The sequence below is a fragment of the Trichophyton verrucosum genome, assembly GCF_000151505.1.
Source record: "Trichophyton verrucosum HKI 0517 chromosome Unknown contig00180_1.f1.exp, whole genome shotgun sequence".
In the NCBI taxonomy this organism is placed as follows: domain Eukaryota; kingdom Fungi; phylum Ascomycota; class Eurotiomycetes; order Onygenales; family Arthrodermataceae; genus Trichophyton; species Trichophyton verrucosum.
In genome coordinates, this window is record NW_003315538.1 from 1 (window position 1) to 27775 (window position 27775).

Consider the following 27775-nt stretch of genomic DNA (forward strand, 5'->3'; position numbering starts at 1 on the left):
AAGGAGAGAGAGAGAGAGAGAGAAAGAACCTCATACCGCCTGTTCTTCCTCCCGTAACATCGATTGTGAATGAGTATAAAAAGATTAATAGGCAACCCTTCTTCGTAACGGTTATTATCATCAAGGATGGAAGGCAGATTGGCATTTAACCTAACGTTCTCCTGAAACGTGGTTTGATAGGTTATACTGGCAGGGAGAATTTCTGACCCTTGAGAACCCTATCGCAAGATATATCATTAGACATTGAATATAAGCTGAATCATTAAGCTTAGAGACACTAACTTTTGGAAATAGATCCAGAAGAAGTCGGCGTAAAGAATGGTCTGGATGATACCAGCAACCACAGCAATTGGATCGAAGTATCCGTCGGAGAAGTATCGGTAGATCCAGTTGGGAATATACAGAGCACGGTATATGCCCAGGGCAAAGAGATAATGGGTTGTTATGGTCTCTGCTTCACCGGTTCGCTGAAGCATGAACAGTTGCGGTAATATGGCAACTGACTCTAACCAGATCGAAAAGGCCCAGAGAATCTAAATATGAGAAATTGATACTGTTAGACTCTGAACACTCAATCTTTTTCGTTGACCGAAGAACTCAGAAGTTCACTCACCTCTGAAGCTGTATATTTGTAGGGGAACAAAACTCCCAGAACGGCACTAGCTCCGAGAAGATATACAACTTTAAAAGTATCAATGTTTGGGTCGTTTGTTGGTTTATAATCGTTGAGCATCAGATAAATGGTATATGCGGAAGAAGAAATGAAGAGAATTTTGAAGATGGTGTTGTAAGGCGAGCCGGTGAAGTTCCAGAACAGGTCTAACGAATGTAAAGACACGGTCAGTATGCTGCGCATGATCTTCCCCTTGCCAGGTTGTGTATATGCTCGCGTGTAAGGGGGCTAGAAAGTTAAATACCAAGATATCGAGTGACGTAGACTATCAGGTAAAGCGATTGTGACTTGAATGATATCCCCGAACAACTCTGCACCAACGTTAGTTTGAGATTGGAGTAAACATATAGGTTTGAAGCATGCGCATACACTCGATGACTTCATTTTCTGCAGGAGAATAAAGATAGAGAGGAGGTGGGAGATGTCCGCTAGTAAAGCCGCTTGATTAGCCAGTCTGTTTTGCAGCAAAAATTGACACCAACTAGAGTAATAGGGTTGATGTTGCTTCGTAGGGCATACCGAGAAGCCGGAAAATATTCATCTTGATGGTTGCGCCTAACTAGCCTCGCTTTCCAGGGGTGTATAGATAGAATGCGATTCCGCGATCAGGGGACGGGATCCAACGGCGGTCGATTTGGGCCTATGAATCGTGGGATTGTAGCGTAATCTGAGGTAGAAGACTCTTCTCCATGCAACCAGTAATGTTGCATCTGACCACAGAACGTAATTTCTAGTTCCTCTGACTTGTAGAAACTCTGTGGACGTTGAATTTGAGAGGTGATAAAGAGGTTGTTGATGTTGACACGAAGGCCACAAGATGCGCTTTTTGACTTCCTTAATCAGCTTGAACTTGGACTGGTCAGAAGGGGTCATGTGATTTATCAGTATCCCATGGATCGGATCCCCGACCATGGACTGGACGTAGGATTCAAGATGGCAGACTCGGTAATAGAGAACTTAAGAGAGATAGGTAGTAACAAGTGTTATTACAATGGAAGCTGGTAGTGTAGAGGGCTCGTCGGGCACAGATTGTGTTGATGTGGGACATGGTTGACTAGTTAACTAGATGTTGTCCTGGCTCTTCCTCTAGTTATCTCAATGCGGGCGCCAATAACAAAGCATACTACATCGTACCCAGCACTCTCCCTACTGGACGTGCTAGACGCACAGCTCAGTCTACAATGGAGGGCTGCAGGTGGAAGACAATCTCGAAAACTAAAGGGAATAAATATACGAAGATACTTGAAGTCGTTGCACCAAGAGTTGTCACATGACCTATCCCCGTTTTGGGTAATTCCCGACGTCAATGTGGAAATTGTATGGGCGGAGCTTGGTTTCTGCGTATTGTTCACGCGTGGGCGTCGGTGAGACCATGCTGCCGGAAGTGTTAGAAAGAATTGAATCTGCGTATTGATTTTACGCTATTGATTAATTATACAATACAACAAAAGAAGCTAGGTGGAGCGTGATAGTACGGAAGACTGCATAGTAGAACGGCGCCAAAACCAGACCAGACCAGACCAGATAATGCCACAACCCCTAATCTCATTTAGGTGGACTAACTAACGCTTGGGAATGGTATTTCCTGAGGACAACAAAAGTGTACAAGAGACAAGGGAGGTTAAAAGGCAACACCGCCTCCGATGCCCTCCGTTTCGGACATTCTCTGGAGATGACCGTCCGCAAGATCGGTTCTTAACGCGGCAGTCTCACTTTCCCTGCATAGTTTCTCCCACTCTCGAAGACACGCCCGCTTCACCCTCTGTTTTTCGGAAATTTGCTCTAAAAGCTTCTCCTTATCGGCTTCTAGTTGGGCCAGTCGCTTCTCTGTTACGGGATCTAGACCGGAAGGCAATAGTCTCCCCCCTGAAACAATAGTAGGAAGGCCAGCTAGATGGTTAGTAACTCTCGGTGGTCGTGGATAGTTTGTGGACACTCCACTCCCATGTCTAAACGGTGGGCGTGGCCTAGAATCATGGGCTGTGCCAGGGGCAGGGCTCCCTCCTGCACCGCGAGGACCAGAGGGAGGGGCTCCATGATGCTGGGCAGCGGACGTATGGGAACTGCTACGTCGTACCATGCTAGGGCCCAAGCCAGGACCTGGCCTTCCACTTTCACGAGGCCCAGTAGGCGGGCCGTCTCTGTTGAAAGCCGGCCCAGATGCACCTTTTGGCCGTGTAGGAGCTGACAATAGAGCCATATGCCCTCCACGTGCGGACTGTCTCATCGACCTTGAAGCCGCAGAAGGACCAAGAGGTGGAGATCTCCTTTCGGGGATGTTTACACCTTGGGATTGTATTGATGTATTGCTTTCGCTGCGAGAATCCATCGGGGATTTAACTGTGCTCTGACCACGGTCATATTCATTATCGACATATGACCTTTGCGGTTCGTTTGAGCGAGGTGATTGCAGACGATGATTGCTTGGGGGCCGTCTAGAGGGTGATGGAGGCCGGCTGGAAGGTCTCCGGTTTCCCTCGGGGAAACGAGATGCATTCGTGTAAGTGTGAGGACTATCATATGGTGGCCGTGACATAGCGTGGGGTGGGCCGTGCCCTGATGAAACTGAGTAATTGCGATTTATTCTTTCCGGAACAGGAGGAGAGGATCTTCGAGATGTAGCTGCCGAACCATGCGCAGAGTTCGGACCAGAGCGCTCTGTGATAGATGGTGATCGCGGAGGCGGCGGCGGTCCTCTTGCGCCTGTTAGATCACCTCGTGAGCTCCGTCTATCAGTACTTCTTGACCGCCTGCGGCCATTAATCCTTGAATCTCGCTGTTGCATAATCTCGCTGAAGGGAGGTGATCGTGGTCGGTCGAATCGATTTCGTGGAGGTGAGTTATTTCGTTCTCTCTTTGGTGCACGAGGTGCGTTGATGGTCGAAGGGGAGGGGTCGCGGCCACGCTTCAAACCTGGACTCCGATTCCTATCAAATGGCGGAGGTGATCGCGACCTTCTATTAAATCTTGGAGGTCTATCACGACCGGGTGATGGCCGTCTGAGAGGAGAACGAGGCCTATTTCCAAAATTAGGGCCCCTCTCACGGCCTCTGAATGGGGGACTTCTTGAGCGTGGCCTAAAATTATCTGGGGAGCGGCTCCGTGGCCTAGGCCTGCTTGGAGGTGCCCATGTATCTGCAGAGGGCCTCATCGGCGACCGGTTGCGAGGTGGAGAACGAAATGACCGGTTATCAGGACGGGGGGAGCGGCGAAAGTTCCGTTCCAGAGGACGATAACTCTCTCCTCCGCGGCGTGATTCATCAAATCTAATGTAGGTGTTAGTTTCATGAATATTGAATAAATAGCCGCATGCAAGATGTAAGGGGCTCTATCAGGCTGTGGTCCATTAATTGACAAGCTGTCTGGGTTTTCTTGCGAACCTTCTATCACGATCCATCATTGCCAGCAATTTCGCACCTTCCGGCCTGGAACTGGCGTTTGGTCTTGGAATCCGCAAGGCACTCGGGAGTCAGCGGTGCTGTGGCTAGCTGGGGGACGGCTTGGAAAAAAATAGGGTAAATCAAGCTTAGGGAGTGCCGTAGCCACGGTCAACAAGGAACAAGGTCACAATGTGCCTTGGAGAATCTCGCGGCTCTCTGATGTCCTGTTAAGCTATATTAAGGATTAAAAAACGCGATCTTTGGCGCCGAGCCGCTAATCCATATTAGGAATAGTCGATAATGGCGCTTAGCTTAATCACGTGATAATACCCCTGTAACTCGACTAACGAGGAGTAGACTGAGGTAGAGTAGTGACGAACAATCGTATTCCTGATTACTATATATATGGCTGCTGTATCGTTCGCCTAAAGGCTTATGTTTTCCATACATTATAAACGCCCTAACTCTTATCCATACTGTACATATTTGATGCCCCTGTCTTACCGCTTGGCTCGCCTTTCTTCGTCTTTCTTTAATCGTTTCCGACTTTCATTAGCAATCATATCGCTGAGATCTTCCTGGAACCAGTTCGGATTCTCCTCCTGCTTCTTCTGAGAATTGTAAAGATTCTTTAGGTTCTCCTTGTCCAGCCCATGGCCTTCCAAAGCTTCAGGGTCCACGGCCACATCAACATCACCATGTCTCTTTCTCTTCCGGTTCTCATCCTCTTCTCCAAGAACTGGGAGGTTGGCTGTGGTTCCTTTAAGATCATAGACCCTGTCACCGCCAAAGAATCCTTTGACTTGGGTTTCACGCTCAGGAATGACTTGATAGGCTGATCGTGGTTGTGTCGACTCTTCGGTTTCCGTGCCCCTATGATGCTTCCGAACATCAAACTCGCCGGCAATGCTCTGTGTACCTCCGTACTCAGAAGGTATTGATGAAATCATGCCACTTGGTGTCTCCAGGCCACTTGGAGTTTGTAACCCTGCACCAACGTCCTCATCTTCCTCTTCCTCGTCCTCTTCCTCTTCACTCTCTTCTTCTTCTTCCTCATCTTCTGGCGGCTGCAGTTCTCCCCATAAATCCTTCTCGACAGGCTCCCCTTGTTGTACATTTTGCTGAGTCTGCAATACACCAAATATGTCACCACCATACAATGGTCTGTTGTGTTCATCGACTGGAGGTTTTCCATATCCACCAGGATGATAACCCCACATTGCGCCTGGAGGTGGCGGGGCATTGAGACCAGGTATTTTGATAGCAGGGTATGACGGTGGAGGCCCAAATCGTTGTTGGTTAATTAACCAAGGTGGTGGAGCTCCCGGGGGTATGTTTAACGCCTCCTTCAACTCGTCACTAAGTTCCCCAGGCCGTAGGTGCTTCAAGTTCGTCTCAAATTCTTTTCCTTCGTAGTACACCTCGCCATATCTTGTCAACTCTGGTTTTGTCTGGAACCGGAAAAATGCTTCGTAAAGTTTCTGATAATCGATATCAAGTTTCCCCATCTTAGGCTGTACCCTCTCACGCTGTTTTTGTTTAAGAGTCTGCTGATCCTGTTTTTCTAAAACGGCATCTCTCATCTCCGCGATACCAGTCTCCTGGATGAATTTAGGGAGTTGAAAGGCGGCCTTCTCGATTCCCCTCTTTGAAGACAAGTATTCACGTTTTAACGACCAATGACCCGGGACAGGCACGACATTGCGATAAGTTTTAATATGGACTAAAAGCTTTGGATCTGAGGCATCCGCGTCTGTCCACTCCACAGCCTCGGGTTTTCGAACCATAGCCTTCAACTCAGCAACGGAGAGTTTATTCATCTGCTTGCGCTTTTTCTTCGATATTTTGGCCTCCGCATTATCCTCTTCCTCTTCATCTGGAATGTCATCTTCATCAAAGTATATCTCTGGTTTATCGGATTTTTTGACAGTCGAATCATCCGCTTCACTATGGTCGAACTTCCCCATCACGTCCTGGTATAACTGAAACAACTCATTATCTGCTTCAGCCGGCGCAAACATGGTAGAAGCATAGTCAAGTTCATCATTTTGTTTTGAATCCTCTGGCTTGCTCTCGCTTTTGACAGGATTTGTGGCAGTTGCAGGCTGTTCGGTTTGGGTCGTCGGTGTCTCGGTGTTACTTTTTGATTGCTCCTTATTACAAGTTAGTTCAAACTCATCGATGTGACGAATCTGGTAGTAAAATACCTCGGCTTTTTTTGCCTTCTTCTTCGCTCTTCTTTGCTGGTTCTTCGACAGCTTTGCGGCCACGGCAGGCATGGTGAAAAAAGTAGCTGCTATGACAGCTCAGATGAGCGCTTGTGGGAGATAAAACCGATCAGTAAACGTAATTGCAATATACGCGAGAGAGCTAACGCTATGAGCCCGGTATCTGTATCGTTAGTGTAATGGGGTTTGCGACCGTAGGGAAGTTGCTGAAGATTGATTGATTTCGTGGTACCTAAATAGCTAACTGGCCTAGCCGTGGCGCGCGCTCAATAAATCTGTCACGTGATATGGATTTTTTCTTATGGTAAACTGACATTATTTGCAAGGTGAATTTCCCTAGGATAGAGGGAACCTGGCCCAGTATATCTTAGGAGTAGTCATTATAAGGGTAAAGTAGTTGGAAAGTTGGATAATTTATGACATGTGCGCCGTATAACCTCTGGTAAGCACGTATCTTTACCAGATGCATAACCTCTGGTAAGCACTTATCTTTACCAGATGCCAAATGTAAAGAAATTCCTTTTAAAACAAACCCGTTTATAGTACAAATATACATCCAATACAGCTCTTCCAAAATTGATTATCTCTTTTTCTTTGCCGATTTGGACTCTGTAAATTGATATTGTTAGTTTTTGCGGAGAATTTTTGACAGTAAACTCGGGGAGTTACGGGGGCAAAGGTTCTTGATCACGGGAGTATGCATATAGGTGTAGAATAATGCAAAATTCTCCTGGGGGAGTAAGGATTGTTCGTACCTGCTGCTGTGCGTTTCTTCTTTGGCGCCCCCTTTCCACGGAGTTTCCGTCTGTAGTCAAGCCTGTTAACATTTGTCCCAGCACAAAGGATGCCTCTGCTTTACTTCCAGAGGGTATAGATATATTTATTTTTGAGAGATCGTACATTTGGTTCATTTCCTCGTGATGTGACCTCAATGGATCAAAAGTAATGAGGCCCATGGGTCGATAGGCCCTTTCAAGATCTTCGAACGTCACGGTCTTTCTTGGGTAATACGAAGCAAGAGCGGCTCCGCGTAGTCTTTGGCGTAGGATCTTATTTCCAAGTCGAAGGTTTTCGGGATTGAATGTATGGGAGAAAATGCGGCATTGGACCTGGTCAGACCGTACGTATCAGTTGAGATTGTCTTCAGAAATGCCTTGCACAAGGGGTGAAATTTGAGCATTAGCTGTAATCCAAATAAGTACACACCTTTAGCAAATCCAACATCCGCGACCTGGGAGCAGCCATTCTGTCAACTGTGCGGGTTGAAATTAGTTTGAACTTGCTTGCTGCAGTGAAAAAGACGGTTTCTATTGTGTCGTTGACGGTTTTCGAATGATCTTGATGCCCGTGTTTAGACTTTCTATTCTTGGCATCGGCGCGGCTAGATTTGCCGAGCGTCCTCCAACGCCAAAATCGCAAGAGAAAGCTCCAAGTTCACAAATTGTTCAAATTTTATCTCTGTACCAAGTAGGATATTTGTTGTATTTTTACCCTATGGTGATGGGAACTAAACGGGTATCGGAAGCTGAGAGCTCTCAGAACAGTTCCCAGAATTCTAAACGGATAAAAAAGGAAAAGGTATGTACCTTATCCAACCTACGCTTCTTCGGGTTTGAATAACTTATCGGTATTGTCTATAGAGAGGACCTCAAGAGAAAAAATCCAGCGAAACAAGAACAAATGACCATCCTGCAGACAAGCTACCAATCCAGTTTCAGCTTATACAACTACAAAAACTTACCCGAGATTTACTCGCTCAATCAGACAATATCGAAAGTACAGAAAAAGAAAACGCGAAGGACCTCATAAAGGGATTAAAACGCATAAATAAGGCGTTCGAGAATTCAGAAAATACGTCATTGAATTGTACCAAGCAGCTACCACTCCCACCTATATCGAGTGGTTTACCGTCACCAGCAGGAACACATTGCGATAGCAAGCTACCTCTACTACCTCCTATCGGGGATGAATCCTTGAAAACAGCCGTGTTTACACACACTGGTATCATGGAGCGAGGTCCAGTATCCACTCAAACCTCGGAGAAGACATATGACAGGCTGGAAGTACTAGGAGATGCATACATCGAACTCATCTCGACTAGGTTAATATGGGAAAATTTCCCTACCTTGCCTGCTGGGAAAATAGCACAAGCTCGAGAAACCATGGTGAAAAACGAAACTCTAGCCGAATACGCAATAGCATATGGCTTTGATCGGCTACTGAAGACCAGTTCGGATATAAAGAACGTTCCAAAGCGATGGACGAAAGTAATGGGCGATGTCTTTGAGGCTTATGTTGCCGCAGCCATTATAGCTGACCCCAAGGGTGGGCTTCAGGCAGTAGAAAGCTGGCTAACGCAATTATGGCTGCCAAAACTTGCGGAGGTGAAGGTTCCTTTGGCATCAGTTACACTAGCACAGGGCAGTAAAGCTTCTTTTAAAGACAAGCTTGCCGCCACAGTCATGAGCAGAGGGATAAAGCTGCAGTATCTTGAGGAGAAACCACGACAACGCGAGGGTGGATTGGTTACTTCGTTTATCGGAGCTTACCTCACTGGATGGGGTTACGAGAAGAAGCTCCTCGGATCCGGAAGCGGTTTGAGCAAATCGGAGGCAGGCAATGAGGCGGCACTTAATGCCCTGAACAATAAGCCTCTAATTGACCAGATCGCTGCAAAGAAACGAGAATACGATCAGAATATGGCAGCTCAGAAGGCCGCCGCCGCAGCAGCAGCAGCGTCAAGTGCAGCAGAGACAAGCTGACATGTCTGCATGCGCCAATGACCAGAGATATGATGATCCATAGGCATCCGACGTCCTCCTTGCCTCTCTGTAAGAATATCCATGGAAGTTCGAAAACATCTTAGCTGAATGAGCTGTATACAAACTTGAATTCTTGCATCTCTCCACCAGGGTCCCTACGTACAGTTTTCAGCCCGATCACCCAAGGATTCCCAGCTATGGATACAACATAAACTGCAAGTCGCATTATTACTACTAGAAGTCGGAATTCGCACACATATTTCTGAACAAAATAAAAATCTACCTAAGTGCAGTATCTAGCAAGGTGCTCCTTTGATGGCCGGCCTCCAAAGAGACATCAGCTACGAATCCGCAGCCTGAGCAACAATACTACCTATCAGCCATAACTAACAATGGTGATACCACCCCCTAAGACGGGGAGGAGGCTGAACGTTATAAAAATAGCTCTGCAAGGTCCCGGCTTAGTCATCTGAACTGACCAATCGCATCCACATGCGACGGCCCGCTCTCCCGAAACGGCAGTTCGTGCGAGTTGTTGCTCCCGTCGAGCGGTTCAGCGACTTTTACTGCATCAACTTCAACGCTTGCATGTACTTCCTAATCCGACTAAGCGACGCAGCGGCCAAGGAGTGTCGACTGCCGGCTGTCCGCACATCATGGCGACGTGTTCACTAAAAAAATACCTGGCAAAGGCCTGACCATCGTTCAACGTTCATATATCTCTGCTCTTACTATTTACTCTTGTGATATTTATTCAATGGATGCTGAAAGGCGAAGACGTCTACGGATAGCCGCCGTAGTTGTAACTGTGGCAACGGTTATCGTCACTACTCACTACATGTGTCGAATTCAGAGACGTCATCGTCTACGCCGCGAGCGTGCACAACTGTCTCAAGTCCCTTCAAAACGCGCCAAATCCGCAAGGCGTCGTCAACCTCGTGTTTCCCAGGCTCCGTCGAGATGTTAAGCAACTCGGCTAGACGACCAGGAGGAGACTTATGGGGCGGTGGACTGTACAGGGGGGTATGCTTTGTCTTCAACAACGTGCGAGAGCGACGGAAGTGCATATTTCGGGGGCGGGGGGAAACCTCTATGGCTTTCTAATACGACTGCTCTCCTCTGGTACGATCTAAATCAAGTTTGGAGTTGCAATGACGTGGAGCTAACCGCTTCCTGTGATCAGACGCTATTTTTCGTTTCTTTGGTCGACCTTTAGGCCATCTCGGGACTCGCCAGGCAACTGCATTTTTGATCTAGTTCTGGGCACAGGTTCGATGCAATGCTTCATCTTGGATTACGAATCTCTCAGAAATTACCATAGTGTGGGGCCAGACAGACGTTTTGTTTCTTTAAGCTTAAATGCGAGCAAATGCGAGATTGATACATGTTCAGCCAGGGAGTCCTGCATAGCCTCTCCCAAAGAGGAAATGTTTCGCTCCATGCCTATCCACGGCTGCTGGAGGTGGATGAAAAGGGTATATAAAGTGTTTCTCTGTCTTGTACTTGTTCCTGATATTTTTGAAAAACATAGCATCGCTTTGGCATAGCATTCAAGTCAGTGTTGTTCTCGTCCTTATAATATAATTACTCATACACACCCTTGTTGACTTCTGTGGTGTAACTATCACTAGCGCTCTTCGGGTCTTCAGCGTCAATATACTGCGCCAACTAAACCCTCCCAGCAATGCCGGACCAAAGTCTCTACTTTTACAAGGCCTCGTTGCCTGCAGCAGCCGTCTTCGCAGTGCTCAATGCTATCCCCGCAGCGTTCCTCTTCTACACCACAATAATTGGCCCCAAGACAGGGAAATACCGCAATGCCTCGTTCTTCATCCCCTTGTGCATCGGCGGTCTTATGGAGGTATTGGCATATATCGTGCGCTGCATCAGCATCAAGATGGACAGAGTTATCGCCCTTTACGCAGTGTCAAGTTCCCTCATTGTTGTTGCACCGGTTCTAGTTTGCGCAAGTCTCTATCTCCTCGTCGGCAGGCTAGTCAGAGCCGGCCTCCCATCTTCTGGAAACCAGCAACGCATCCTAGGCATCAATCCTTGGTGGCTACCGCGTATATTTGTCACATCGGATATCCTAAGCTTCTTGACGCAGGCCTCTGGGAGTGGAATCGCGGCGTCTGGAAACTGGGAGGGAAGCACAAAAACAACCGGTGAAAATGTCCTTAAGGGCGGTTTAGCTTTACAGCTGATCACCTTCACTCTGTTCCTGGCTTTGGTTGCTCGATTCCATAGTCGTGCCAATGCCGTGGCTAAGGGTGGTGTCGACAGCGGTGTTTTTAAGGTGCTGCTGGGGCTGTATATATCGGGTTTTTTTATCGAGGTAAGAACCATCGCACCCTCAAAATTCTGATTTCCCGGCGGGACGGTCCTCCTCCTAACACTCTCCATACAGGTTCGATGCGTCTACCGTCTCATAGAGTTCATCTTGGGTATCGATGGTTATCCTTTCCGCCACGAATGGCCACTATATGTTCTTGAAGGGTTGCCCATGCTATTTGCAATGTTCGCACTCGCATACTTCCATCCTGGAAAGTGGTTGCCAAACGAATCGTTGAATTCCGAGACAGACAATGAGGAGATGCAAAACAGAAATGGGTATTAAGTCATCGGGATACGTCTTTCCCTTTCTTTTGTTGCCTTGGAGAACTCATTTCTTGGCTTAGTAATTTGTCTCCTATATGTTCCATCACAATGCGCCGTTTGGATTTATTTTTACCCCCCTGAACACACATAACACCCTTACTCCTTAAATGCCTAAGCAGCGAGCTTTATTTTATTTTTATTTTTTTGTTAATCGTCGAAGAAATCTGGGAATGGGTTAGTGAGATGTGTCTGGTATTATTTCATGTATCGGTAGCGTTATTCCCCCAGCATTGTATTTTCACAATGATCCAAGAAGGTTTTCCGTAGCTTGCTCCCTACTTCGTTAGAAAATATTTTGTACTCCATTCCCCAATGAGCGATAGCCTCAATGGGCCACCTCACATACTTCCTAAGGTGAGACGGCAATTTTCTATAAATGACGTCTACCCATTGGACCTGGTATAATGTCACTTCAGGCACCCTTGCACGCGCAGGGATAACAGATAATAACATTGGAACCATCATTGTCTCAATTGCTATATGGTGGGCGAACAATATGAGGGTGGAGGTATTTTCCGCTGAAATGAATTTCGAGAACTGGCTTGTACTAAGGTTGTACCATGCGGAGTAGTTTTTCTCATATATCAGAAAGGTATCTTCAGAGGAATCTTGAGCAGCAAGAAGGGTATCGAGTAGACATTTCCAGAAATAGGCATGGGTTTCATCTTCCAACAAGGTAACTAGTGACTGCACTGACTCAATCCCACTTTTCAATAGAATCGGGTTGATGTCCAAGTTGTTAGTGATCTTTGGGAGAAACTCATTGAGATCTGCAGTCTGCTCCACAGGGAATACGCTTTTGCCAGCGTCCTTCTGCTTTATCCTAGTCGTGATTAGAGAACAACCACGAATGAATACCACGAAATCAAGAAGTGCATCGAACATATATCCGGATTGCATCGTTAGAGCGTAGCAGGCGGCAAGCATAGCATCCAGCTCTTCGCTGCTGGGATCTGGCTTCACCAGAAGCTGGTTAAGACCCTTTATTGCCTGTCCCCGGTGTTCAATTGCATTTGCATCAGTTGTCGGATCTCCATGCGGGCGAATGACGGAAAGATGGGATGCGCCTAAGCCAAGAATGGCATGCATAACGAACTCATGCTGGAATGTAACTTAGTGGGATGGGGAGACCCTGGGTTGAACTATGGGGAGGCCTAGAATTACCTGGTGGGCAAGGAGCGGGATAGATGCTACCCAAGCACTATCACTACCGAATGGGAGGTACGGATGAGCTACCAGCAAATAATGGTGGAAAAAGCCCATGTCCTGGAACGAGAACGGCGTTGGATTTGGCTGAAATTGAATAACTTCAGTAACCCCATTATTATAATTGCTGGCCCGTACTCCGCGCGTCGGGTACTCGCATTTCAACTCCTTTGAGATGCAGTTTTCACATTCGGGCTTCGTCTCTGAGCACTGTTTTGCTATGGTCAGTTAAAGGTATCGGATTTATGCGAGATAATAACTAACGAACCTTGATTTTACGTGACTTGCAGTTATAACAACCAAAACGAGATTTGGTATGTGGCCGCTTGGAAACCGCTTTTATCTGACGTCTCGAAACAACCATGTTCATCCCCGTTGAATGAAGTCAGTTTGACGAAGCGACGTTGAAGCTGCAAGCATTCACATAAGCGAAGCAGTTGCGTAGAGCTGCCAGTGACTTGACGCCAACACGCTGTATATACCCTTGAGAGTATATATATGTATTGGCACAGTATGGGAGCCCCAGGGTGACGAAAGCAGTTTACGTATTCCGTAGTCGTCCGGCCGGCTGATAGGTAAGCGGTCTCCGTTGGCGGCCTGGCCTAATTGAAAGACTGCAACACGAGGAAGGGCAGCGACCTCAATGCATAACAATATCCCGGCAACTAATGGTTATATAATAGTTATGTATCTGCAAGGCCCAGTTCCCAGTAAACGAGAAACCGTGATATTCATAGCTGTTGTAGGCCTCTCTCTCCGTGCTAGAGCATGAAGCATCGGAGTTGAGCTTGTGCCTCAACATCCGAAATCTATTAATATCCACCAATGATCACACTAGTTAGTTAACTAGCTGGACATTTATTATTGTTTCAGGCCGAGGCAATAGAAATCTGAAAAATAGCGGATTGTCAACGGGTTCTGGCGACGTTCTCCATCAACCCCCAGGCCTGTCATCGGAGAGCGGATAGTTAAACTGGCACGGCGAGTTACCCAACTTGCTGCATCATTAATTTACTTCGAGGCACCTGCAGGCAGCTTCGCAACCGGCTTACCGAGGCCGATCCAGTGTTTCATGTCCATTTTACTGTTCTTGGGCCTCTTTGCTTCCCAGTAACTCGTTAGCCAGTAGTTGAGCTCTGGATCGTGGCCCATGAGGGCATCTTGGAACCGCAACAGCAGATAACCACGATCTTCTAAGGCTGCATAACCAGCGATTAGCATTCATTCATAACCAGTTCGCTGTTGTTAACCCATTTCTGGAAGAGATACGTTACCTCATGAGTTGCACTCCGTAGTCTTTTCTTTTTGTAGGTGCACAATATGGTGTAGGGGATCTTCGGAAGCCATACTCACGTTAAAGACCACGATCCGGGAAGAAACCTGCTAAAATATATACCTATGAGGAGCCCACTGGAGAGGAGCGGGGGAATAGTTCACTATACACCATCGATATACTGTACTGGCCGTGAAGTGCGGTTGTGTAGTTAGTAGAGATGCAATAACACCACTGGATTATAAGTTAGGTAGTTGGTTAAAGACACGGCCCGAGCTCGGGCTTCATGAAATAATTTTAACTACCTCCAACTACCTACCCAATCTACTACCTAGAGATCAAGATACCAAAAGGTAGATTCATCAGTGATCTAGATACCTCACAACACAGACATGTTCGCTCAGAGACGTTTAGTGACGTCGTTGAAAGCGGTTCGTCATTTTTCTGCTTCCGCCAGATCCTCTCTGGAGTTGGCACATCATGTCTTTCAAAATCCCCAAACTGCCGAATCCAACGGAAGGCCGATTATATTCATCCATGGCCTCTTTGGATCCAAGCAGAATAACAGGGGTATGAGTAAGTAAGCAGACACCGCTTGTCTATTATCAACATACTACATTTATATACTGATGCAATCCGTACCTGGCACAGGGTTTTGGCAAGCCAGCTGGGAACTACGGTCTATGCTATTGTGAGATAAAGCATGCACACACATTAAATCGGACGTGCATTTTAGATGAGAACTAGACATTGACTGGATTCATGGTCATTTTAGGACCTCCGAAACCATGGCGATTCCCCGCATGTACCGGAGCATAACTACGATGTTATGGCGGATGATGTTGAAAATTTCATAAAGAACCGCAGTCTGGAGAAGCCAGTACTACTGGGCCACTCAATGTTGGTGCTCAACTGTATTATTGCCACTGATAGAGCTACAGACCTGCTAATAACTGCATTAGGGGAGCCAAAGCAGCAATGCATCTTGCTCTCCGTGCTCCGGATCTGATCTCTGCAATCATATCCGTGGACAATTCGCCAAACAAAACGAAACTAAGTGAAAAATTTCCGGCATATATCAAATCTATGCAAGAAATTGAAAATGCTGGTGTAACCAAGCAGAGCGAAGCGGACGAGATTCTGCGGCGTGTTGAACCGGTGTGTTTTACATCAACTGCCTCTACCAGTCTATACATGCCTGGCTAACATCTAGCTAGTCACTTCCTATTCGGCAATTCCTTCTTACAAACCTTGCCAGGGAGCAAAGCGGGCAGGCTTTACGGTTCCGAATCCCGTTGGCAATTCTTGGCGAATCATTGCCACTTCTAGGAGACTTCCCATTTACTCAATCAGATACTGTTCAGTTTAGCGGTCCAGCTCTCTTTCTTCGTGGGACTCGAAGCCGATATATCACGGACAAGTCGTTTCCCACCATCCGGCGTTTCTTTCCGAACTATAAGTTAATGGACATTGATGCTGGTCATTGGCTAATATCGGAAAACCCTGATGCTTTCAAAACAGGCATGTTAACCCGGTGTTAGTTGATTTTGTGACAAGCTCTTACTAACTCTGGAATTAGCCGTCGTGAATTTCATGAAGACTCTTGATTAAGCGCTGAACTACTGTCCATGACATTCATTAGTGTATTTGTATCGTGTTCGGAGAGATTGGAACTAGATCATAGAGACAGAGCATTTTGGCTGAGATATATTGGTGGCCATCATAGATTATTACAGTTGGTACAAGGGGACTTGGTTACAACTTACGAGTTGGGACGTTTAGAAAAATACAGGACACTCTTGACTTTTATCATGAACTGTTTGGATAAGGAGGCATAAAGGAGGTTTGGTTAACATAGTCAAAAACACCGAGGAGAGGGTACAGAAAACAATTAAACAGCAGCGCCCTTTGTTATTTCCCTTTGAAGTAAAGAAATAAGCTCTGCCATTTATATCAAGACCATACGCAAGGGAGGATGGGCGTTAAATTCATTAATTTTTAATTCCCTCCCAGCTCTCAAATATGACCTAACACTGACCACGACTCCTCCCGCTGTTATTTCCGTGGTAGTAAAAGAGACATTATTTCAGATGCTTAGACGCTGTCCAAAACCTTCTCCTTGAATTCTCGTTCGACCTGTTGCAAATGAGTTAATAATGAGGCTGCAGGGGAATAAGGAAAAAAAGGAGTAGATAGAGATGTTGATTGACTTGACTAACCTTCTGTCCCTTGTCATCAGTGCTAGACTCGCCATGGAGAGCCAAAAGAGCACCCAAATCGAACTTGGGTGACTTGAGGAGCTTAACCTTACGGATGTGAACCTATTTATCGCATATCAGCACAAATCTTGTCTTGTATGATTCAGTAGAAAACGAGGGCTAAACGCACGTTCTGGAGAGGGTAGATGCCCTGAGTGGACTTCTCGATTTCGCGACCAATAACCTCGGGGACGAGCTTGGTAAGCTGGGTAAGAGTGCAGCTGGATGCCTGGCGCTGCATAATCTCGGTCATCTTCTTACGAATGGCACGGATCTGAGAGCTCTGGGCATAGGTGGTCTTCTTGATCTGGTTTGGTCGTCGCTTGGTGAAGGCAATGGCGAAAAGACGGACGAGGTAGTCATCGGTGGTCTTGACGGTGACGTTGGCCTCGATGAGGGTTTGCCATTTGCGGACAAGAGATCGGAGCTTGTCAGATGTGAAGTCCAATCCATGGAAGTTGGTCAAGCAGTTCTTTCCCTGGACTTCATCGACACGTAGCTTGACCTTGCGGAAGGAGTGGGCTTCATCCTTCTGGAGATCGGCGAGAGAGACCTCGAAGACACGGCCCTTCAAGTAGTCGTTTGCGTTCTTGAGACCGGTGGTTCGGTTGACGAGGGTTTTACCAACACTTTACACAAATCAAGATCAGCTCGCTTGTTCTCCTGCATTGAATTCCGGATAGGAAGAGGGGTTCTCAATTATCTAGATGGAGGGTCATACTCTCGGACTTGGAAAGTGGTAGGGGCCTATATTTATTTCGGGTCGTTAATCATCCATATTCCAGTGCGATTAGGATCGCGATGTCAAAAACATCAAGGGGACAGCACATACCTTCACGAGGTACTCGTCCTTTCGTGTGAAAGGGTCCACGGTTCTCTTCTTAAGGCCCTTCTTGCCCTTCGACAGACGCTTGTTCCTGGTTTCCGCGGTGGTTAGACATATTTCCTGACGACGGTAAACATGCTGTATAGAAGGATATGCTCACTTTCCAACAGCCATGATTGCGATTCGGGGTCTATCTTTTGCAGTTCCGAAAGACAGACAATCCGTTGGGCGTCGATGGGTTCAAATCGTGGTGGACGTTGTCGGCGTTGTGATATTGAAATCAAAAAAATCCCACAAACTTCCCACTAAGCGAGTTGTGCGCGCTAGCCCATTTCCGATTGTGTGCTTATGTAAGACGTCGAAAGCTGTTTTGCGCTAAACCGAATATAGACGTGTGAAGAAATTTGTCATGAGATTTGATTATGTAATCAGTATCTACTAAACTCAAAATTCGCTATGTAAAAAAGTGCGGAATTCGTATCTCAAGAAAAGCCCAAAGATGCAACAACCAGAGCCTGTCCTTCTAAATAAGACCGTAGACGGAAGTATTTGAGAGTGCAAGAGTCACCCGGAGTGATCGATTCAGCCTGTTGAAAGTGTCGGCTTGCTCGATCAGTGCTAATAGGGTGTTAGAACGGCGAAAGCTGTATACTATATAACGTTCCCGGATAACTTACATCAACATCATCCCACTGACGTCCTTGGACATTCGAAAGCTCCTCTAAATTCATGACTTTACCGCTGGTGACTATGGGAATTTAAAGTTAGCCTGAGCATAGCTTAGGTATGTGGAGCATAAACTTACAGTAACCAGCATGGATCTTTGCATCGATCTCGACTCTGCTGTCCTCCGGTATCAAGTCATCTGGAATGGGTACCCGTTCAACGATTGGAATGCCTTGTTCAACAATTGCATCGTGTTTCATGCTGGATAAAGGTTAATCCTAATCGGGCACTAAGGCATTGACAGCGGGATACTTACTTGGACATGCTGAGCATTCGATCAATCTTGGTGATACCCAACCAATGCAGAATCTATGCCGTGGTTAGATGGAACGTTATTGGAGACAGCTACAATACTTACATCTGGCATTAGAGCTTGGAAGCGCATATCCTACTATTTGTTAGCACACAATTTGGACTAAGAGTGACACAGGATATACCTTAACACCAGCGATATTCTCTGTTCTCTTGAAGTACTCGCTTGCACCTTCAACAGGGTTAGTAATACTCGAGAAATTGAAAGAATGAAAGACATACGATCAGAACCTCGTTTACCTGATGGACGTTCGTCAGCTTGCAATGAAATTCAATGGTAGATGAACAGAGTGAACCTACGGGCATTATAGACCAGATATTTCGTGACTTCACCGAGTGCTCGTCCTTCCTTTCGGAAATATATGACCACACCACTGCCACCCTTCTGAGCTTCCTTCACAGCTTCTTCGACTCCAAAAATGAGGTACGGACGGCAAGTGCAAATATCAGAACCGAACACATCACTACCGTTACATTCGTCATGGATGCGCAGAGCAAGCTTGACATTTGGGTCGGACATTTTTGCGGGATCGCCGAAGATATACACTGTCAACCCTCCAATTGGCGGTAGGAAGACTTTGATGTCTCCTCGGGTAATGAGCTCTGGGAACGATCCGCCGGTGACCTCAAAGAGTGCACGCCGCAAAGTGCCCTCATCTAAAACCAAAGCTGTTAGCACAGGCCAAGAACAAGCGGAAACCAAAAGGACAAACCTATGCCAAACCGTTCAGCCACCCCGGGAAGGTACCAGACTGGTTCTACAGCGACCTTGGTAACGGCCAACTCTCCCGTCTCATTGAGGCAAATCTTCCCGTCGGGAACTAGTCTGCCTGAACGAACACTATCAGCAAGCTCCGGCAATTTCATGTGCGCTCGAGTGATGGCGATGGTCGGACGGATATCCAACTGGTGGTCCGTCCTCAATTCGTCGAAGAGCCATGGGGCAAGATGACCCCACGGATCCATAGCAACTATCTTTTTCTTATCGCCCCATTGCGGGAAAGGCCCAATCTTCGTTGCGGGTTCGGTGTTGGTAAAATCCGGTCTATGTTCGGTATCTAGATTGTTGCTAGCGACTGCGAGAGCATGATAGATGGAGTAAGATCCTCCGTGCGCCCCAATGGCTGCAGGATAAATGAGGCTTATTAGCGGTGAACTTTTAAACGTTCAAGGAGTGACGTGTCACCTACCATTTCGTCTTCGAACAGTATCATACTGTCTGCTGACAACAACAGGCCCTCTAGCCTTTGGATCTATGTTACCCCAGTCCATCTTGATAGGGTCAATACCTGATTGACCTGGATAGGTGGTGAGAATTATGCGAGATGTTCCGCCACGCTTTGGAGATTTAACTGCGGTGGGTGATCTGGGCACACCCGTTGTGTCCTCTGCAGCAGACCTCAAACGCCCATCCTCTCCAACGCCAGGTGTAGGTATTGATTCTGGTGGGAATTCTCTATCGAGTGATTGCTCCTCCGTCATCATCTTCACGATACCCTTGTTGAAGGATATGTTCTCGATACGCCCGTTCATTGCGTCCAAAAGGAGACTCAGCCTCCCATGGTCAAGCTCGAGTCTTTTTACCGCCGCCAGCACCTGTACGAGGATAGGATTCTCTTTTTCATCGGCTGTCTTGGATGGTGGATTGTTCGAGGTATCTGGGTTCTCTTGCTTAGCCGTCGTCTCCTTCGGCGCCGTCGGTTCGGTCTGTTCGCCTTTGGACGTCATGATTGATCCTAATTAGGTCAGATAGATGGGGTAGGGGTTAGCCAGAGGAATAGAATTCTCCCGGTGTGCGCCGGTGAAGCTCTATCGGGGGTCACCGCTTGTAGGAAAGACGCAATTATCCAGTAGCTAGAGCCAACTCCAACGCCCGAGCAGGGAGAAGAGGCCTTATATAGCCCAGAAATTTAAGAAATGACCGGTTATCAAAAGAAAGGAAAAGAACCAAGAGGAAGAAGAAGTTGGAAACTAATATAGAAGTGTCCGGCATCTTTATATCCCCAGCAGGACTAAAGAAGTAACACTAAGTAAGGTTCCTGTCCAGGGTCTCGTGATGCGGGGAGAATCAGCTTCCTTATCTGGAAATTCTGATTGGCCCCAGCTTTAGGGTGGGTCAAAATAATTGACTAGGCTTGTCCTGGACTAGTGGAAAACTTAAGCCTTCCTTTTGCTTAGTCAGCCTGACGTTTTGTTCAAAGTCGCAAGAGACAGCTGCAACATCGAGCCAGCCAAAAAGGCCAAAGAAGCAGCAGGACTGATATCATTAATACCACTTTGTTGGTCGAGTGTTTCCCGTCCTCAGTTACCAAAAACCACATTACGAAGTGACTTGGAAAGCAGTTGCCTGGCTGGATAGTGAAAGATTCCTACTAATATCAGGCGGGCCACTCGATATGGTGCGAATTTCAGCTCTCTTCTTTTACGACCTACAAGCCCGTACTAATATTTCTCTTCTGTTCAGGGAAAACGCAAGAAGTCAACGCGGAACACAATTAAAGGCCCCAAAAAGGTTCGCTCTTGCCTACCACCTTTGGTCTATTCTAAAATTTTGGGTGTGCGTGCTAACACCAGTTGCTCTGAGCTACACAGAGCGAGCCTCTTCCTACGACCTTCGACTGCCTATTCTGCAACCATGAGAACTGTGTGCTTGTGAAACTCAATAAAAAGTTGGGGTTTGGAAATTTATCTTGTAAAATATGTGGGCAGCGGTTTCAGACAGGGATCAACTGTATGTCCTATGATCCTTTCCCGAGCGCAGTATCAATATCTGAACTAACCTTTACCCTTTTCCCTTGAATGATAGATCTCTCTGCGGCTGTGGATGTATACTCTGATTGGGTCGATGCTTGCGATGCTGTTGCGAAAGAGGGACCCAAAGAAGGGGCGGGGTCTAGTGGTGGCAGAGCGGATCATGACGGCCCTTCTGCTTCTGTTGCTCCAGCTATAATTGATGAAGGACTTGATGATGACTACTAGACGCTGCTCTGTTCTCCTCTACCCTCTATCCGCGGGTATCTTCTTTTTTATTTGGCGTTCAGGATGGGCTTCTTCCCTGGGGCTAAGTGGCATATTTATCTGGGCACATGCATACATATAATTACGGGAATACCAAAGGGAAGCCTTTAGTGGAGTCATCATCTTCGTTCTAAAATGTTTCATAATGATATATTGATGTGTGTGACAGCTTGGTACTTAGCCATCAGAGGGCATCATCCGAGCTTTAAGCTCGGTTTAACTGGACAGGGGATAACATCCGACACCAGAATGCACTTCAACAACCTATAACTGCAGAGATACGAATGCCATATACCTTAAAGAGTATAGTATCTGTCTCCAAAATCACCCAGCCCGGGTATTATATACCTAAAAAGACGGGGGTTAGCAATGTTGACCATTAACGAAGTGCCAAGTACGACGGAAGACGAACTTCTTTTCATCCAACCCTTGGTCGATGAAAGCGGTAACAACCCTGAGTTTTGGGAACCTCTCAGCAAAGTCAGCAACTCCCGATGGGCTGGCAATGAGATTTATAAATAGAATGTGGTCTTCTGGTACGCCCTTCGACTTTAGAACTTCAACAGCCATAGTAGCAGAGCCACCTATTCCGAGTCTGATTAGCATACTGTAAACAGTTGAGACACCACTGTATGAAACATCTGCTACTAGTTAATCCTTACCAGTGGCAAACATCGGGTCAAGTAGAAGCACCCATCTCTTTGATATATCCTGCGGCAGTTTTTCATAAAACAGCGCAGGTTTGCATGTCTCTTCGTCCCTTTGTATCAGAATCTTTCCAATCCGAACGGATCTACAGCAGTCACGAAGACCCTGCTCCATTGCTTCGCCGGCACGCATGATGGAAACTCCGCATATTTTACCCTCGAATCCAACTCCTCCATAAGTATGGCCGACTGGGGTCGTGACCGTCTTCTGCACGACAGGGAGATGATTCAGTCCTTCTTCGACGAGTAGACGGATGATACGATTAGAGTAAAAGACGAAATCTGCTCGACAGGTCCGCTGGTCCCGGATCATACTGTTTTTATCCCCAAAGCAAGTTAACCAAGGGTCCGGTTGTTCATTATGCTGGAAAAACTCACGTCAAGAGCGCAATCAGCTGCGGTGTCTGTGGCAGCACACACACATTCTCATATTTCACGGCCTTCGACACAGTAGCAAGTGGTTTTTTATCATCTTGCATAGATACTGGCCCAACTCCCCTGACTGGTCCAGGTTCGTTGGATGCCATAGTGATTGTTGATATAGCTTTCTACCAGCTTCGACCAGGACAATAGACGGCTCTTCCTCTCCTAAAACGCCCTTAGCAAAACCAAAATTCAAGCATAAGAACTGTACGACTGCTTCACAAGCAGCTCCGTATGATATCACAAACTTGAGGAGATTTTGATATTCACTGCGTGGGAAGAAGAGCTTTAATTAACGGGTGATGTTGTTTAACTTATGTGCGGGGAGGCGCTTAAGCCATGTGATGAGGCTTGAAAACAGTCAAGACAACTCGCTAGTTAGCTATCATATTAAAAGCAAAGAATACAATAATGGGGAGTATGTATATCCTCGAGAGCTGAGAGCGTATTCTACACTTAGTTACTCTAGCTCCCGAGTTATTGTGCTCTCGGTTGTTGTTTTCGTTGCCGCATAAATGAGAGGCACCTGAACGTTTACCCTATTTAGACAGGCTAGGTTAGCCTTTGGAAGATGTTTTGCAGGAGACGCCAGAGCTCCTAGGTACGTCTGCTGTACAAAGTTTTTGGTCTGATACTGGCGGTTTTGCTAGTAGTATCTTAGACCATGTACTCGAAGTAACACCTTTTGCCTCGGTTTTAGATAATCCAATATATGGCAGAGGATGAGGCTGAACGAGATCACGGGGTTTAGCCACTTTCGACGAGTAGTTACAGACCAAGCCCACCAGTTACAACTACCATCGCTGCCCACAACATCATCATCATCAACAACTACAGCTATAGCCGGCATCAATTCCCACAAAAACTCGGCTGAGCCGATTCTAATATAATGGATGTCCATTGGTCAAGCTGTATGAGGGTATTATACTGAATTTTCTATGGAGATACTGTAGCGGCACTTTATCGGTACAGTCTATGCTATCTTCCATCTACCAGAATGCGCTGTACGCGTTTGACAGACCGTCGCTGTCGCATACAATGCAAGAAAATGAAGAGCTAATGAATGTTCATGCTTATTTATTAGGCCAATCTATCTTCACAAAGCGGGATACATGCGGCCTTCCGATGACAGACCCTTTGATCCGTTACTGCGCGCAAGTTTGCGCTACCTTCCACCATACGGCTCGGCCTCTATAAAGTCTTGGTTTGGCCTTAACTTTGCTTTCTTACCAAGTTCTCGAAAGGAAAAATGGGGTTAGACATGCCTACAGCCGACAAATCCACGCCATCGCGTAATATACGGACGTATGGTAAACAGGCGCGCAGTGGAGAAAGCAGGTTTCTGGAGCGCGTTCCTAGTGACGTGAATAAGGCTCACGGAAAAGCAAATGACTCCCCGTTGGCAAAAAGAGGGCAGGCCCTGGAGACTAGGAAAAGTGATACCCGAGATATGGGATCCTCGACAGCTATGCGCAATGCTGCATCGCCCACAATGCCGCGTACACCCAAGGAGAAAAAGGAATTTGACATATATGATGTTCAGCTATCCGACGAGGACCGTCAAAGCCGCTCTCAGCCATGGCTTAAACGAAGGAAACTGAACACGCCCAAGGCGGTCTGGCGGTCAGAGGAACTCGATCGGGCTGCACCAAAGAACACCCCGCCCAGGAAAGCGATCACCTATGACGCTGCCAGTACCCGTGGGAGCAAAGATGCGGCGTCCCATCCTATAAAAGAGAAGAAACTTCCTGAGGTGGAAGTAGTCATCCGCTCCCCGGCCAAGCCTAGACAGGATGTTAAGACACGTACCTCGAAACAGAAACTGGAGCGACCTCCGTCTAGATCGGCAATGCAAGGTGGTGCTAGCAGTACCTCAACCAATGCGCAGTTTGTAGCTGCAAGTTCGCGAGATCTTCCAGTACGGGAACGACGACTTACCACGCCACCGAAAAAGGTGCCGCGATTGACAAAGTCTCTCTCTACGGGTACTGACCGACTGAGGAAGACCTATGGCCGTTTTGGTATTGGAGTTGGGGAGCGGCGTGATAGCCCTGCAAAGACGATCACACCTACAGCGGAACGAAAACGGATAGTCGATGCATTAGGCGGTAGACAGACGGCAGATTCTTCGAGTGATTCGTCGGGTGACGAGGGATCTGCTAGGGACCAGATATCTCGGGCGAACTCTCATAGCCCAGTACGGTCTACTGACCAGCGATTTACAGTTGATACAATGCCATCAGACGATACAGGAGCTACCCGTTCTAAAGGGCAAAAACAGAACAGCATCCATCAAGCAGTCGCAAGCGGGCTAAAGGTGACCTATTCCCGACAACGATCTTTTCTGAACGAAATGAACACCATAGAGGAAATAGGTGGTAACCTGTTTGATTCCGGGTTTCCTCCTCCGCCTGATTCGATGGCAAGCAAAATAAGTGGCTCTTCAAGCCAGCCACCATTGGGCCTGGCGCGCCAAACATCCGCACTTTCGGCCTGCTTGGAAGAAGAAAGTATAAGCGGCCCTAGTACGATACGGAGTATTCATGAACTCCGTCGTTCCGGAGATAATGCAAGATATCATGCCATGATCGACACCATCTTCGAAGATATTGAAGACAAAACAGCTTCTATATCCAGGCAGCGTAGTGGTATGGTTCAGTTATGCACAAAGCTCTTTGACGCTCAGTTTTCGCAACGCTTCCTAAGCAATGCCTTGGAGAAGCGATTTTCTAAGATAAAGCGCAGAGAATTTGATCTCGTTTGCGGTTATCTTACTTCTTGCGTCTATGCGTTATTGTTAAGCTCTGGCTCGATATCACCGATGACGTTACAAGATTGTTGGGCACAGATCCTTGCAGTAGCTCCATCCTTACTCAATGAAGATAAAAGCATGATTGAACTCGCCAAGCGGAAGGACTTGAAGATGACGAAGGCTGGCAAGGCGGATATCCAGGATATTTGCGGCAAGTTAGCAGCAAGCAAGATCTGGAGCAGCCAAACGCCCTCCGTTATAACACCCCAAATACTGACGCTTCGTTGTCTCGAATTATCTGTCCGTAAACTCCGCGAGACGGGTAACTCTATGGAAACCATGCCTGTTTCTATTTTGCGCCAAGTTATCCGTATTCTGATACTGCATGCGTTGATAGAAGATATCCAGGGAGCATGCCCAGATGAACTTCTTATTCTTGAACTTACACTTTCAATCTTAGAGTCATATACCATACACACCATATCCTTAAACGAGGAACAACAAGAGGCACTAAAACCCCTTTCAAAATTGGGCCACTTGTTATCGATTTTAGGGCATCAGCAAGACGTTCGATGCAGGCAGATACAAATTCTTGAAATCCGACTAATTCTCAACGTTACCAACAACAATCCCACCCTCTGTGAGGAATTTTCTACCCCCAGGTTCATCGAAGCGCTCGCTCACATTATCATTTCCAATTTTCAATCCGTTGGAGACGAAACCACGGGGCCTCACAAAGAATCATTGCTGGATACAGTGATATTAGCACTTGGGGCCCTGATAAACCTTACTGAATGGAGCAGCGCAGCTCGACGTGTTTTGCTTGAATCACGTGTAGATAATACTACATTGATTGACAGGCTTATCCCCCTATTTACCAATGGTTTAGAATCCATAGCAGAGGTGAGTGATTGTTACCTTAGTTTCCAAGGCGGAACTAGCGTTCTTTGGGAAATTCCCACATTGACACACCTTTTCTAGGCTGATTCTGTGGTCCAAACGCACTCCAACGTTGCATTTGGTTATTTATCCGTCCTACTTTGCACTGCTTCTCTTGATGACGAGGCACGTTCTTATCTACGCTCAACCATACAGTCTCGTACTTTTGAGCGTCTTCTAGGCACGGTGGAAGAATTCCTTCATTATCACCGGAAAGTGGAGGACGAGCTTCATGACGCTAGGGGGGATGCAGAAGATGCAATGACAGGATTCACCTCTAGACTTCAAGGGATCGTTGATCGCATACGTAATGCCGATAGATCTTGAAACCAGGGACGGGTGATGCTAACAATATTATGAACTATGTGATATAGATTATACTAATTTTTGTTAAATATTCTCACTTACATCCCTTGATACCTCTGAGAATTGGAATGTGACCAAATTCGAATGTGGTTCCCAATGTACTATTTGTGGCATAAAGCCACCGCATCTAGTGCATGTTCAGCCTCCGTAGCAATCCGTATAGCGAATGCACCGTTTGGCATGGGCTCCATAGACTACGTATTTCAAAACATCAAGTACCTCTACAGAATAGTACTAACAAGTAGATGTAGTCAAGTAGCTTAGGTAAATTGAAGGGTAAAATGATTAAAAGGAGCTATAGTTTTCAAAAGGCATTATTTAAAGTCATTATGGAGTATTCAACGTATGTACAAGAGTTATACTATTATAGAACAATCGAAGCTTATCAACTACTAAAACCCTACAACTATCTACACTGCGTATTAAACATGTCGAAAACTGTAGCGAGAAACCGAATCAGATACCCCACGCTGCCTCTTGTCGGGCCGTTCCGCAACTCGCCAAGCCAAGAGCAACCTTGGAGGCTTCAAAATGAATGGGCAGCTTCGTGGTCATTCTCTTTCTAAATTGAAGTTGAGATAACAAACAAAAGGTTGAGTTGACCAGCCCGCAAAAAGAGCCACAGTGAAAACAAGTGGCAAATAGAGCTTGACCTGCATTGATATTGAATTCGGACGAATAGGAAATGCGACAACAAGCCTGACGATCAGAAAGATTACGGTGCTGACTTCTTGCGTACCGCACCGTATTAATATTGTATAATTCCGAATTACGTGCCCGCGTAGTCTGTCTATAGTAGTTATAAAAAGTATTACTATATTAAAAATACCCCCTTTTATCTATTTTCTTTACTTTTTTTACTATTAATGGATATATAAGGCCCCTATAGACTATTTAGCTACTTTTTAAATTGTTTATTTACTTTTCTTTATTATTATTTTATTTATTTTTAAAAGTTATATCGACTTTTAATATAGTATTATATAATTACTAAATAATATTTCATTTTAGCTTAGTAGTGGAATATTAAAGTTAGCTAATTAACTATATATATTAGCTATTAACTACTTATAATCTAATATATTATAATATAATATTATAGACTATAGACTATAGTTTATAAGTTTTAAATAGTACTATAGGTAGTATTATAAATTATAAATTATAGACTTTGAATAGTACTAGTATTATTTTTTAGTGCTATTTTTAAATATATTTTAAATTAATTTAGAACTAACTTAGATATATTTTATATATAATTCAGAGTT

The 27775-nt window shown here is 46.2% G+C and overlaps 9 protein-coding genes across 9 annotated transcripts; 3 read left to right on the forward strand and 6 right to left on the reverse strand.

Moving 5' to 3' along the window:
- Window positions 1–236: 236 nt before the first annotated feature.
- On the reverse strand, window positions 237–856 carry TRV_01869 (protein-ER retention receptor, putative; the record flags this gene model as incomplete). The annotated part of the gene is made up of 2 exons (XM_003023931.1): window positions 237–533; window positions 614–856. The coding sequence occupies 2 exons, from the start codon at window positions 854–856 to the stop codon at window positions 237–239; spliced, it is 540 nt and encodes a 179-aa protein (XP_003023977.1).
- A 3697-nt stretch (window positions 857–4553) lies between these two features.
- Window positions 4554–6332, reverse strand: TRV_01870 (uncharacterized protein; the record flags this gene model as incomplete). Its single annotated transcript, XM_003023932.1, has 1 exon — window positions 4554–6332. The coding sequence occupies one exon, from the start codon at window positions 6330–6332 to the stop codon at window positions 4554–4556; it is 1779 nt and encodes a 592-aa protein (XP_003023978.1).
- A 1290-nt stretch (window positions 6333–7622) lies between these two features.
- Window positions 7623–9043, forward strand: TRV_01871 (nucleolar RNAse III, putative; the record flags this gene model as incomplete). Its single annotated transcript, XM_003023933.1, has 2 exons — window positions 7623–7859; window positions 7922–9043. The coding sequence occupies 2 exons, from the start codon at window positions 7623–7625 to the stop codon at window positions 9041–9043; spliced, it is 1359 nt and encodes a 452-aa protein (XP_003023979.1).
- Window positions 9044–10727: 1684 nt separating this feature from the next.
- Window positions 10728–11660, forward strand: TRV_01872 (RTA1 domain protein, putative; the record flags this gene model as incomplete). Its single annotated transcript, XM_003023934.1, has 2 exons — window positions 10728–11378; window positions 11451–11660. The coding sequence occupies 2 exons, from the start codon at window positions 10728–10730 to the stop codon at window positions 11658–11660; spliced, it is 861 nt and encodes a 286-aa protein (XP_003023980.1).
- Window positions 11661–11917: 257 nt separating this feature from the next.
- Window positions 11918–12790, reverse strand: TRV_01873 (C6 transcription factor, putative; the record flags this gene model as incomplete). Its single annotated transcript, XM_003023935.1, has 1 exon — window positions 11918–12790. One exon carries the CDS (start codon window positions 12788–12790, stop codon window positions 11918–11920), a length of 873 nt encoding a protein of 290 aa, XP_003023981.1.
- A 3484-nt stretch (window positions 12791–16274) lies between these two features.
- TRV_01874 (uncharacterized protein) lies at window positions 16275–17438 on the reverse strand (the record flags this gene model as incomplete). The annotated part of the gene is made up of 6 exons (XM_003023936.1): window positions 16275–16316; window positions 16400–16501; window positions 16569–17067; window positions 17160–17185; window positions 17271–17355; window positions 17425–17438. 6 exons carry the CDS (start codon window positions 17436–17438, stop codon window positions 16275–16277), a joined length of 768 nt encoding a protein of 255 aa, XP_003023982.1.
- A 308-nt stretch (window positions 17439–17746) lies between these two features.
- Window positions 17747–20030, reverse strand: TRV_01875 (uncharacterized protein; the record flags this gene model as incomplete). Its single annotated transcript, XM_003023937.1, has 8 exons — window positions 17747–17851; window positions 17942–18012; window positions 18070–18191; window positions 18247–18299; window positions 18428–18474; window positions 18603–18959; window positions 19016–19360; window positions 19493–20030. The coding sequence occupies 8 exons, from the start codon at window positions 20028–20030 to the stop codon at window positions 17747–17749; spliced, it is 1638 nt and encodes a 545-aa protein (XP_003023983.1).
- Window positions 20031–21683: 1653 nt separating this feature from the next.
- Window positions 21684–22340, reverse strand: TRV_01876 (uridine kinase, putative; the record flags this gene model as incomplete). The annotated part of the gene is made up of 2 exons (XM_003023938.1): window positions 21684–21904; window positions 21983–22340. The coding sequence occupies 2 exons, from the start codon at window positions 22338–22340 to the stop codon at window positions 21684–21686; spliced, it is 579 nt and encodes a 192-aa protein (XP_003023984.1).
- Window positions 22341–23699: 1359 nt separating this feature from the next.
- Window positions 23700–26468, forward strand: TRV_01877 (uncharacterized protein; the record flags this gene model as incomplete). The annotated part of the gene is made up of 2 exons (XM_003023939.1): window positions 23700–26105; window positions 26184–26468. 2 exons carry the CDS (start codon window positions 23700–23702, stop codon window positions 26466–26468), a joined length of 2691 nt encoding a protein of 896 aa, XP_003023985.1.
- Between the last annotated feature and the right edge of the window lie 1307 nt (window positions 26469–27775).